This window comes from Cataglyphis hispanica, chromosome 1 (assembly GCF_021464435.1).
Source record: "Cataglyphis hispanica isolate Lineage 1 chromosome 1, ULB_Chis1_1.0, whole genome shotgun sequence".
NCBI classification, from domain to species: Eukaryota; Metazoa; Arthropoda; class Insecta; order Hymenoptera; family Formicidae; genus Cataglyphis; species Cataglyphis hispanica.
In genome coordinates, this window is record NC_065954.1 from 17789588 (window position 1) to 17802659 (window position 13072).

At 34.2% G+C, this 13072-nt stretch overlaps 2 protein-coding genes across 2 annotated transcripts; both read right to left on the reverse strand.

The window, feature by feature from the left end:
- Positions 1 to 2731: 2731 nt before the first annotated feature.
- On the reverse strand, positions 2732 to 5227 carry LOC126859223 (uncharacterized). Its single transcript, XM_050610274.1, has 3 exons — positions 5099 to 5227; positions 4005 to 4050; positions 2732 to 3792 (listed from the first exon to the last, which is right to left on the reverse strand). The coding sequence occupies exons 1-3, from the start codon at positions 5108 to 5110 to the stop codon at positions 3287 to 3289; spliced, it is 564 nt and encodes a 187-aa protein (XP_050466231.1). The 5' UTR covers positions 5111 to 5227; the 3' UTR covers positions 2732 to 3286.
- A 2503-nt stretch (positions 5228 to 7730) lies between these two features.
- Positions 7731 to 12988, reverse strand: LOC126858894 (uncharacterized). Its single transcript, XM_050609558.1, has 5 exons — positions 12840 to 12988; positions 10357 to 10486; positions 9765 to 10001; positions 9412 to 9691; positions 7731 to 9207 (listed from the first exon to the last, which is right to left on the reverse strand). Exons 1-5 carry the CDS (start codon positions 12849 to 12851, stop codon positions 8640 to 8642), a joined length of 1227 nt encoding a protein of 408 aa, XP_050465515.1. The 5' UTR covers positions 12852 to 12988; the 3' UTR covers positions 7731 to 8639.
- Between the last annotated feature and the right edge of the window lie 84 nt (positions 12989 to 13072).

Here is a 13072-nt window from a genome sequence, read left to right on the forward strand (position 1 = left end):
TGCCGAGTTGTACAAATAAAATTTCTTTAAAATTATTATTTCTTGCATTATTTAATAATAAATTTCACATTAAATTCCACAATAATGTCGAAAGGCTTAAAACTATTAAAATTAGATTAAAATTGAAAATCACTTTAAAGCCATAAAATATATAAAAATATATTAAATTATGAAGCTACAATATAATAATTTAAATTTTGTTTAATGTCTCTGTATAGAATTTATTTAATATAATATTTTGGAGAGAAATATCTACTACATTTTTTATTCATATCGTAAAGAAGTTAAGACTGTACATTTTATTTTTGATAATATTGACCTCTCATATACCTGGAAAAGAATAATTATTTACATGCGAACATTCAGTTCAACAGATTGCAATAAAATGTCTAATATATATCGAAATAATATTAATTGCTTTTTGCATACAGCAATTTGCAGCGTGTCGTATATATAGGGCGTTGCCGATATTTTTCTCATTTTTTTAGATGTTAATTTAATGTAATTATATCTTTTAATGCTATTAGACTTTTAATCAAATATGAAAATTTTATTGATATCTCTCTAAATTAAATAATTAAGTAGCAGTAATGCTCATCTCGCAAAAGATTCTACACATATCTTCAATCGTTTATTCAAATATTATGACTTAATAGTAATTAATATTACAATAACGCTAAAGAAGCATTAAGTCAAATGATGGAAGAAGTCGTAAATAATCGAAAGTGTGAGAAACTTTGAAAGAAGAAACGCACTATAGGCATCGCATTGCATGATCGAGAAATTACGTATTAGTTAAAACATTTCTGATCATGAAAGTCAATCTCCTCTCTCTTTTTCCTCGTGTTGCCTGGACGAAAGAAACGTGACACCCAATGGCGCGATTGCAAAATCCATAGATAAAATATGTGCGTTTTAGCGAGTCAGCATACGTACCTACATCTTATTAGTCTTGTAATTAGCCGCACAAAAGGCATGCAAAGAAAATTGCATTTGGTCTAGTCAATATCTACGAAATGAATTGCTAGCCGTTGCACTTAATCTCGATCGCATTTCACGAACTGGTTTCGTTAAAGTTAAAGCATGCAGTTATCGTAACGCTTTTTCTTCTGCGCAATTCAGCGACATTATATAATATAGTTTATACGATATGTAAAATTGCATAAATAAAATAAGAGTAAAATGCGTGACATATCATCTTTTTATTTTTACTGTTAATTACAGTAAATAAAAAAATAAACTCTACCGTTTATAAATTTATGAAATATATTACATAGAGAGCATATTACTCTATCTCTCAAAATTAAACTTGTAACGTAAATTTGCATAAAAAAAGAGTAATAATCACTATATCTTCTTTATATGTGACAACAGGCATTTTAAAAACATTCCTCAGATTGTTAAATTTGATCGTACAGTTTCGCCGATGAATTGTCAATGTTTAGACGGATTCCACGTGCGCGCGCGTACACGTGGTGTCGCAGCGTTAACCGCTCATCACCCCTTTAGGATGCGGCTTGGGTTTTGGCTTGCTATAACTCCGATAATTATGTTACCAATGCGTCGAAGGACAAAGAGCTCTCGAACGACGTGGATGGCTCGCTCGCGAGCGGGAGCTCGAAAAGAGAGATGGTTGCCTGGTAGCCCAGCTGCCGGTAATCCTCCCTTTGTAATTTGCCTCTATGACCACCCTCCCCCCTTCCTCCAGTGGCGTCGATTTTTTTTGTCGATCTTTTCCGACAATCGCACATTTTCCAACAATCTTCTTTAACCATCGGCGCGGCGCTTTCATCGTACAATTCTAATCCATTGTACTTTTATTATAAAAACGCGACCGGACATTGGTAAATAAATAAAAATATTATAGAAAATAAAAATTATAGGATTAAATTAAATTAAATCCATTATTCAAATTAATTCTTTAGATACACGTTATATATAATCAAGATATAATTGCTCAATTATTTATCACATTTTTCTCTCTTGTTTGTTCTCTCTCTCTCTACAATATATAGACAGAATAAAATTATTTTAAATAAAAAAAATAGAGCCATTATATATTTTTCTTTTTCTATAAGAATAAGATTTTCTTCACAAACCAAAGCAGCAAATGTTTGATTCGCAAATAGTCTACGCCAATGACGAGCGATTGATGTCACCGTGGCTGTGCCCTCCGGATAATAGAGTCCGCGACTTTAATGGACTCGCTAATCCTCTTCCCTGTTTGTCGGCGAGGGGGCACGCATTCACGGGATGCACGTAGGTAAGAATTGGCGCGAGAGGGGCCAGGGGTGGGATGGTGTGACTGCGGTGCGTGCGCCTCTCTGGGGTGCGCGAAGTGAAGACTTGCATTCGGCCGCCGTGCGGGCCGTCACAACGGCGAGAAGGGGGTGACGCACAAGGGGGTGAACTCTCCGGCCTGTCCTGTCGGAGTGGTGACGTGCAGATACGCCCCTTGTGCGGAACCATCGGTGCGATGATACCCTCGGATTTCCCGGCCGAGTTATGCCGCGCATTATAAGTACAAGAGAGTGTGCTCTAACTGCATTTGTCGATAGAAATATGTTGTCGACAGATTTATTCATTCATTGGAAAAGATTCGGTTTTAATAAATATGAAAGGGTGCATAATTAAGCGAAAAGCGTGCGTCCCTAATTTGACATAAACGATGCGGGATATAATCCTAAGTTTTTAAAGAAAGCAGTTCTGAAAATTAATAAGACAATTCGTATAATTTTTGAAGTCGAGAAAATCGAATAAGTTTCATTACACAGACTTTTTTTCCCATAATTTTTTTTTACTTGATGTATTTTACAATTTACATATCAATTTATGAGAATATCAATGTAATTATGAAACAAATAAAATGATATAAAATGAAAATGAAATGAAATGAACATGAGAACATGTCGAATCAAGGAATCACCAATAAAGATTGAATATATACGGAAAAATAATTTCTTTACATTGACCCTCTTTTTCTATAATTATTAAGATAAAGAAATTGTTAAATTTATATTTAATGTACCTATCATAACGTAGTTTGACGCACATATCATTATAAAAAATTTTTACGAGGGCAAATAAAACCTAAAAATAAAATACGTATCCCTCATTTTGCATTTCACTATCGATGATTACAAACGTGTTGATGAATTGACAAATGAGTAAAATGGATATGATAAAAAATGATATGATCTGAAAGTGTAACAATACCATACAATATTGATGTCAATATATAACAATATTGATATCATCGCTTTGATATTTTAACTGAGACGGACAATTATCCATGATGTTGACCCTGCGGAATCGCGTTAGGCAAGTTCTGCTGGATCTGCACAAGCTGCTGAAGTTGCGGTGGCAGATTCCTGGAATATTGATAATTAGATTGGGTGATTTGCTGCTGCGGCTGCGGCTGTGGCTGCGGCGCGTAATTAGTGCGGTATTGCGGATTGTATTGCTGTTGAGCGGGGGCCGGTGAATTGTATTGCTGTTGAGCGGAGGCCGGTGGATTGTATTGAGCTGGTCTTACGGGAATCTGCTTGTAGGTCGGCTGCGCAGGTTGTTGACCGATCTGTACTTTCGGCCGATACTGAGTCAGCTGGGCCTGATTTATATATTGAGGCTCGATAGGTTTGCTAGGTCCCAGATTCGGTATCGGCTGCGGTGGAAGATGTACGATCGGATCGCGAGCCTGCTGAGCCGCCAATATCTGCCTAATCGACGCCGGCGGTTGATTGTAATTTCGGTAATTAGCTTGGTGATTTTGTCTTCGTTCCCGGATATAGCCTGAATATAATTAAGACAAATGCAAATTTCTCTTATCACATAGTTATAAAAAAATTAATTTTGTATTTACTATTTTTATTCATTGTTATGTTATTTGATATCCCGATAGAATGAAAGATATTTCTAAAAAAAATATTTTTGAAATCAAAAAAATATTTCTAAAATAAAAAATATTCTTGAGAAATGGAAGAAACATCCAAAAAATTACTTACTTTGGAATTCCGTTCCTAGCGCGGGCGTAATGGCGAGGATAAAAAACTGAAAAATGACAAAAAAAAACCTTATTAAATCCGTATTAAAATAAAGTAGTATTAAATCATATGTTTTTATCTTCTGATATAAAAAAATGTATTTTTTACATAAATAATTTTCTCGAAATTGTAAAAGAAAGTGTGCGCCCAAATTTTTACTTCTATACACAAAACAAGATAAATGTTGGAAAGCAATCTTAGAAAGCTGAAATATATTCTGATTTGCAATGCAAATAAAATTTTTCAGCTAATATCGATTATTAATGCATTCATGCCGTGTTTCATATCTCGAGATATAAATTAATAGCGTTCTAAGTAATAAGTATAGCTCAATCGCGCCACGTAAATTAGTTGAACTTGATTCATCGTAATGATTATAAAGAAATGCAAATGCAGAACAAGTTTTTCCAAACGTGTCTCTATGTCATGCGATTCCGTATAATGATGAAATAAATATTCTTGACAAATAGTAAAAAATTTAGAGATTATCAATCTTATAGTAACATATTTTTTTTAATTTACGTAAATAATCTTTATGCGCGCAATTTCAAATAAATAAAATTTAACATCCCGATTTTTTCGGATAGAAAATAAAATTAATTCATAGTTAATTTAAAAAACTAATTTTTGTAAGAAAATTGTAAAAAAAAATTACGTTTTGAAGCGTTAAACGAAAAAAATTTAGAATATTTTACGTTGCAAACAATACTTTCATATCTACAAATATTCAATATATCGAATGTTAACACTTTCGCGAGAAAAAGAAAAAAGACTATTAAACATATGAATTAGATTCTATGAAATTTTTCTATTCAGAGATGAATACGGGATTTCACTCCGCGATCAATGTGCGATCACGTCATCGTGCTTTTTTCTTCCTCGATTATGTGTATAATAAAAAAAATCACGATGATGAACGCGAGATTTTAAAGCAAAAAGACAACACTTGCACCGACATTCCGCGGATTTCAATTGCACTTTCTCCCCGCGTATCACGGCGCAAAATTTCGCGGAATTTTTAGAATAACGATCGAACGAGCGTGCGAGAAACTTACAAGGAATCTCATGATGCTGAACGACGATATCCGGAGGGCAGCGAGACAAAACTGACGGCCGCGTCGCGACGCACTTCTATATGGGCCCCAGCCGTCGCGGGCCGAACCGCGTCATCGAGTCCACCACCAGCTTTCACGGCTGGTCGGCTTTCAAGGAATTTTTTTTCTTTGCGTGCAGGTCCCCCGCTTGTCGTCACGTAACCAGAAGCAACGAGCCAAAGCGCCCTGTGTTCGTAGTCGCGGCGAGCCAGGAAGTGACCGGGACGGTGAGGTGGCAACAGAAAAGTCGGAGCGCTATATCTATCCCTCCTTGCGAAATACAAAGATAATCATAAGATAAGAATTTTCATTCTCTTTTCAACTCTTTAATTTGACGAAATTGAAAAATCTAGTTAAAATAAAATGGGAATATTATAATAAAACACAAACAATTTGAAACAAATTTCCAAAAATAATCGAGAAAAGATCGCAAAATGAGTAATAAAATAAGAATAAAATAATAATTGGTTTGATAAAAATTCTTGAGATAAAAGCAATCAGATTTTTTTATTTCTACTGCACATCAAATGAGAATAAGACATAAAAACGTAGTGAAAATTTTTTTTCTTTGCATGGAATTTAATATCCTAGGTGTTTATGTAATTCAGCATATATTACTATGCATTGATTATAGCGATAGTATTACGTGAAAGTGGTTCGACCGTGTCTCTTTTCTACACGCTTTCCTTGCAACCGTATCAAACGTCAAATTTTACAATCAAAATTTCATGCTGCCTATCTCGATAAGTGTATTATATCACCTATTATTTTTTGAATCGCGTGAAAGTTGTTTTCGTTTGTCTACAATAGTTATAGTTGCACGTCATATATAGCTGTACAACAATATCACTTTATTTAATGAGATTCTTATACTTAAATTTCACCAACATAATCGACTTATTAGCCATACTATCTCTAAAGAAAGTTTAAAAGTTTTACTTTTCAGGATTCGATATATTTAGCTATTTTTCAGAATTTATATTTGACTCATGACTTTTTGCTTCTTTCAATTAACAAACAATTATCTTTCTCTTAATAACTAATACTATATTTAATAATTAATAATTATGTCTTATGTTTTCGAAGAATTATGATTTGTGTCTCAAAATACGCATAAGTTGGGCGAAGTCCGCAAGAGCTGACATTGTCCGAGCAATGTCACATGGATTTGCAAGTTTCTGTGCAAAGCGAGATCCGTCTCTGTGCTTCGGACGCGAAACGAGATTTATAATTATAATACGATTAATATAATTATAATAATATAATACGATTTTACATGGGTTTGCAACTTTATGCGCGAAACGAGGTTTGGATCATATTGTTCGGTGCTTTGGCTGAGACTGGGCCATATCAGCATTGCGTTATATTTACATTGCTGACATCGCCTAAACAATGTCGGCTCTGTACACCTTGCGGACTTCGTCTGTAACATATATACTCTCCTTCTTTCTCCAAGTATCATAAAATATATAAAACGCTACATTTGAGGATTATTTTTTCTACGGTTGTACTTCAAGACATTTAATCGCGAGTGCATATCGGTTACTCGCGATAAGAACGTGGCATTTAGAGTTCGACTGAATAAGTGAAGGTGCATATTAATAGATATTGACTTTGTAGAAAAGGATAATGCATGCACATATATATATCGTATCTGGTCACATAACGGTCCTGATACAGGAAACGCGCACCTCTTCCGTATTTGCCATAAATAGAGCGCCGTTTAAGTGCATCGCTGCAGCATAAAGCTGCAGCATGCTATATTTTGAAGATAATACTATGGAAGAAAAAGAGAGAGAGTATAGTATGGTCTCTGCAAATGTTTAAATTAACGTAACGCAGAAAAAAGTAAAACATTAATATTTCAATAGTAAAATAAACATAAATCTGTCATTGACTTTCTGCTGGAAATTTCTCAGAATATTTAAAACACTGTCATTTTGTGAAAGATCAAGACTGAAGAAAACTGTATTTAATATTCCGCAAAAAAGTCGCTAAATTTAATAATTCATGAGTGTGATCTTGTGTGGTGAAAACGGCTTTCGTTCGTGATTATTAGCTATCGCGATTTTATCGCCAAGCATATGTTCAAGCGTGTATGCCACACGATTGCGTAAAGAATTCTGTATTCCACTTTCAATATTCATTGCAATGTCTTATATTTAACACTATATTTAGCGAGGCTATTCTTAATTCAGCGCGCGAAAATAAATGCGATTCAATTAAATACAGCTGATTGTTAATAATAGGAAACATTACATGAGTATGCATGTAAAAAATCATGAATAGATAAAATAATTTCTTGGACGAATGTATGTGTATTGACCTTTATTTCTTACTTAAAATTTATTAAATAAAGATCTTGTATATATATATATATATATATATATATATATATATATATAAAATAAAATATATAAAATAAATGCAGAAAATAAAATCTTACATGTTAAGTTAAATGCATGCAACCTTAAATAGATTCAATATAAACTTTAATAATTTTGAAAAAAATAATCTCGCTTAATTTATCAATGAATAAATTTGTTAAATTAATAATTGTAATAGATTAATGAGTTAAAATCAAAGAAAGCACTTTGGGAAAAAAAGTATATCCGTAAATGTTTTATTCAAAGATGTAAAAAAAACATATATAAACTCTTATAATATATTTCTACATCGTACATACTTATATATTGGAATTCGTATCAGTATATTGATGCATTCGTGTGCAACGATTGGCTTTGCCATTGCACTCTCCTTTCATTGTGCAAGAAAAAAAAAAATTGATTCTCGAACGGTATACGCGTTATATCTCAGTCTCGATATATCGAGACTTCCGGTCGTTCACACGGTAAAAATATACTTTCTCGAGTACAGGTTCATGGAATATTGAAGGCCGCGAGGTGGAACGCTTTCGCACATTATTTTTCACAAGTCGAATAAAAGAAAAGTAAAATAATCTTAACATTTCTCTCAAAACTTCATAAAGTTTTGATAAAATTAAAAAAAAATAAAAAAAGTTATATATATGTTTATTTCATATAATGTTAAACTTGAACGGTAATAAACTAAGATTCTCACATTGCATTAATTATCGTATCATTTAAACATAGATATCTGTATTATTAACATTTATTATATTAAGTAGATCATTTTTCTCGTACCACGCCTTTATTCTAGCAAGACCAAGCAAAACTTTTTTAGAACATTTCAAAGTATTAATTTCCATTAAATCTCATTTGCTGTATATAAAAAATATTGTGTTTATAATTTTTTTTTAATAAAATTAACAAACACACACCTCGAAAATAAAAATATTTTTTTGCTCCCCTTCAGGATTAATTAAAAAATCTTGTTTTAATAATTATAAATAATTAAAAAATGCAGTCATATAATTTGCATTACAAATTGAAACTCAGTCTCCTTCTCAAATTAAGCTTCCATTTCTCTCTGCCGATAAAAACAAAGCACAGTAATCACTGTATACAGTCGATCGAAACAATCAGTACTGATTCTCAGAGACGGGTCGTATGCCAGACTGCTGTTGATTATACCCAAGTTGTTGATTGTAGCCAGACTGCTGATACTGCTGGCTCGGATCATACGCGGGTTGTACACGAGCCTGCGTGTACGGATTACCTTGAGTCTGATAAGCGCCACCCTGACCTTGATACTGCGCTTGCTGTATCGGTTGCTGCTGCGGCGGGTCCACGCGATGGGGTACGTACGGTTTATCCGGACGGTACACGATCTGGTTGGCGATGATGTTGTACGGCGTCTGCGCCTGATATCTGAGCAATTCGCGGAGATGGGACGGCAGATTGGTCGAATACTGTGGCTGCGGTTCCACGGGCGGCTGGGATATCCTGCGGTACTGCTGCTGCTGTTGTTGAGGATGCGTTTGACGTTTACTTCTCGATTGACCACGCGACTTGGGACGCCGGTCCGGCGCATACGCGGGCGCCGATACCGGCACTGGTGCGGGCGCAGCCGCGGCTTCCTGAGCCAACTGCCGGAGATGCTCTCGGACCTGCTGGGACTGAGCCTGCACAGCGGCCGCTTCGTCGAATCTGTGAATCGATCGATGATTGAAACTACTATCGTGCTTTGCATCTTGTACATGTATAATATTTTACAGACATTTCTTTTTACAAAAATAAAAAATGTAAATGATATTCAATTGAGTGAGTATTGATAAAAATAGATTAAATATTTATTGATATTGATTAGAAATATAGATAGATAGATAATTAGATGTCATCATTGCTCAGTACCTGTACGGTTCCGGAATTATATTGATGTATGGAATTTGCTGTTGGAACTGCAGCAGCTGCTGGATTTGCTGAGGTGCATTGGAGTAAGGCTTGTACTGTGGAGCGGCCTGTGCTTGCGGCTGCGGCTGCGGTTGCGATTGCGGTTGCGGTTGCGGCCGATACGCTCGCTGTCGAGGTGCGGCGTGCTGAATTGGTGCCGCGGCTTGAGTTGCGTACTGCGTTTCCGTCTGCGCTTGCGGACGCGATTGACGGTCGTACGATCTCCAATTTACTCTGTAACCTTTCGGTATACATTTATGTCAGATTAATTTGTTAAACATATATGAGATAGCATGGTAAAATTATTACTGTACCGCTAGGATCGTTATATTCGAGCGCCTTCGCGTTACCCTGATTAGCATCGTAAGGTCCCTGAATTACGGACTGGCTGTGTCCATCGGTCGCCCCTTGTATATTATAAGTAGCCGCTCCACCGTGCGTGGGCCCTTGAATCTCAAAGTTCGAGTGCCCATCGGTAGCACCTTGGATTCTAAAATTGCTGTTACCGTCGGTCGCCCCTTGAATGGTAAAATCTCCAGCACCCCCTCCTTCTAAAGATTGAACATACAAAGATATTGCATAGAAAAAGTAGAGGTAAAGAAATGTTGAGTCTACATATATTTATTTATATAACTTGTGAGTATCTATCGGAAGAGATACGATATTTTTTTTAAATAAAATAAAATTGTTAATGATAGTATAAATTTTTTTTGAAGTTATAAATTAAGATGTCTAAAAATAAAATAAATAATTATAAAGAAATAAAAAGTTTTTGTTTTGGATTAAAAATCATCAAAATTCAGAACCTGTGAAAATCCGCTAAAATATGTTAAAGATGTAAAGACAGGTGTAAATTGTTTCGTTTATCCTTCCAAGTCGCGTTAGCGATCGCTTATCTGCGCTTACCGCTTGCATCTGTGTATTCGATTCCTTTCTCCTCACTGAACTTAAGACCCTGGGCCCGTCGATGCCCGTCGCTAGGTCCCTGGATTGAGAATTCAGCCAGGCACATAGGAAGTGCCATCAACAATAAAACCTGTGACATTGAATTTAATTCGACATAGATTTTAATATGGCATAATGAAATGCTGCCGTTACGATTTATGCAAGACAGAAATTATTGCCACAAGTTATATAATAGTTTAAATATATTGTACATAAAGGAGAAAATAATAAATTAAACAAAAGAAATAAATAAAATAATACTTTACTTTATTGATGAATACATTATTCATCGATAAAATATTAACAATGTTTTTATAGTTGTGTTAATGATAATAATATTATGCTCGATAAATTGTATTTTTCGTTATTATATTAATTCCACTACTATAAAATAAATGAATGTACATCAATTACACTCAAACGTCTACATTGCTCTCGATATTAAGCATACTCGCTGATTTCGTAACCAGACAGATCAACGATCATTTTCTAACGCGCGTGGCACTAAACCTGAATCTAGTATCTTACGACGTTGTGCTATATTGCATATATGGAAGTGTATCGAGCAAGCGGGAAGCTGGAAGCGAAAGTCAGTGAGCGCATGAATCTTTAATCAGCCGGTAGTCACGGTAGTCGGTAAAAGGTGAGCACGTTTAACGTACACAATCGCAAAACAGAAAAGCAGTAAATGAAAAAAGATATATGTCGACAAAAATCGGCGCGACTAAAGGAATCGAATGTAATAGTTACGGATGTTACACGGTACATAGAAAGTAAGATATTATATATATATATATATATATATATATATATATATATATATATATAATGTATGGGTATTTGATATATATATATATATATATATATATATATATTTTTTTTTTTTTAATCGTCCAGAAACGTCTAGTGCAATTATTCGGAAAAACAAGTTTCTATTAGTTTAAATTCACTTGGAAATATTTTCGCATATAACCGGCACTATCACGGGACGAAATACCGTTCCAGAATTATACGCGCAATGAATTCCACGCGCGAGTTTTATTTCACGGAACGCGGAACCCCAGAGCGACATTTCGCGAGACAGGAATCGTGACATGCATGCTGGTTATTAAGACTTGCGAGTTTTCTCGATTAAGTAAAAAAACCGGTAAAATACACTGTTTAAATAGATAATATAATATTAACAAAATATATAAAAAAGATAGTAATTCTTAGAAACGAATAATGAACAGATATATGATTGAAGAATAAAATATTATGATTAAAGCAAAAATTGAAATATATGAGATGCACTGTTTCTAATTAAATTTTTATATTTATTATTTGCTATAAATATTTTTTTCTATTTTATTATAATTTAATTTTTATCAGATAAAATTACACGAATAAACAAAGCAAATCGGCAAAACGAACTACTTTCCATGTCGAAACTTTGTTTCGCGAGCAATAAGATTTCAAAATCTTGATTGCTTGTATCCGTCAATTGATAATTAGCTCACGAAATTGCATTCCCGGCCAGTGACTGCGGTAATTAAGCTGCATTTCAAATCGTCACCCGTCTTGCAACATCAAACGATGCAATTAAGTGCACGATATTCGTCACTTCCTTATATTTGTTATTTTTTTATTTAAGACGCTTTTTTGGTAAAACAACTTTCTATTTTCGAATCTTGGGTAAATAAAATTTTAGAAGAATATCTTTAATTTTCGTAAAAACGTGCTTGCGATATAAAAATAATAAATGAATGAAATAGATATAAAATAACGTTTAAATAAAAAAAAAATAATTAAAGAATTTTATTATTGAGAAACTTTGTTTTAATAATATAATATTTTTGAAGAAATTTGAAGTAAAATATTTCTAGCCCGATGATGATAATTTTATTTTGCGACGAAAAATTTATAATTCTCTGAAACTACTAGTATCTATTAGAAGTAAAGATTATAAGCAGACAAAATAAAATAAAAAAATTAAAAATACAAAAGAGTACATGCAAATATCGATAAAATCATCATTCAATTAATATTCAAAGAAGCGCATTGCAATACGTTTAATTAAACGCACAATACACTTCTTTCGCATTATCGCATTTTTTTATCTCCGACGCGCAACAAGATGATTTTCATAAATTACGCAACCGTGTGTAGATAACCGTATCTACGGGATTTATATGCAAATAAATTTCATATCTTTTAATCGTTTTAAAATTATTAAAAACGGAAGTTGTTGATACAACCGATTTCCGAGTCTTGGTATAGCCAATTTATTGCTCCTATAACTCGCATATCCAATGTAATTAAATGCACGCGACTTTATCTCATCTATATCACTTCGTCAAAAGAAAACGTGATTCTTGGAACACACGCGTACATTGTTTTTCTCTATGTTTTTCGATATGATGACTTTCGAATTTAGGAAAAAACGATAATAAGATTGTACTTACATGCACTTTCATGGCGAGAAAGCTGGTCGAGCTACTCGTTCGAGGGTGGAGTGTTTCTGAGGCGGGCGCGCGGTTACCAGAACAACTTTATAGTCGGCCACGTAAAAGGAGCCTTTCGACGACGGGGATGTGACTTGGCGAGAGCCACCTCCATCATGCATCGCGTCCGTCTGCTAGTCGGCCGATATCCAACAATTACTGTTCCTTTTGCAAAAACGAGTGTATTAAAAAAA

Bases quoted from the DNA above. Each gene is read 5' to 3' on its own strand.
- LOC126859223 (XM_050610274.1), bottom strand. The intron at 3,793-4,004 runs GTAAGTAATTTT...AATTATATTCAG, and splicing joins GCTAGGAACGGAATTCCAAA to GCTATATCCGGGAACGAAGA.
- LOC126858894 (XM_050609558.1), bottom strand. The intron at 10,002-10,356 runs GTAAGCGCAGAT...TTCAATCTTTAG, and splicing joins CGAATACACAGATGCAAGCG to AAGGAGGGGGTGCTGGAGAT. The intron at 9,692-9,764 runs GTACAGTAATAA...GTATACCGAAAG, and splicing joins CGAATATAACGATCCTAGCG to GTTACAGAGTAAATTGGAGA.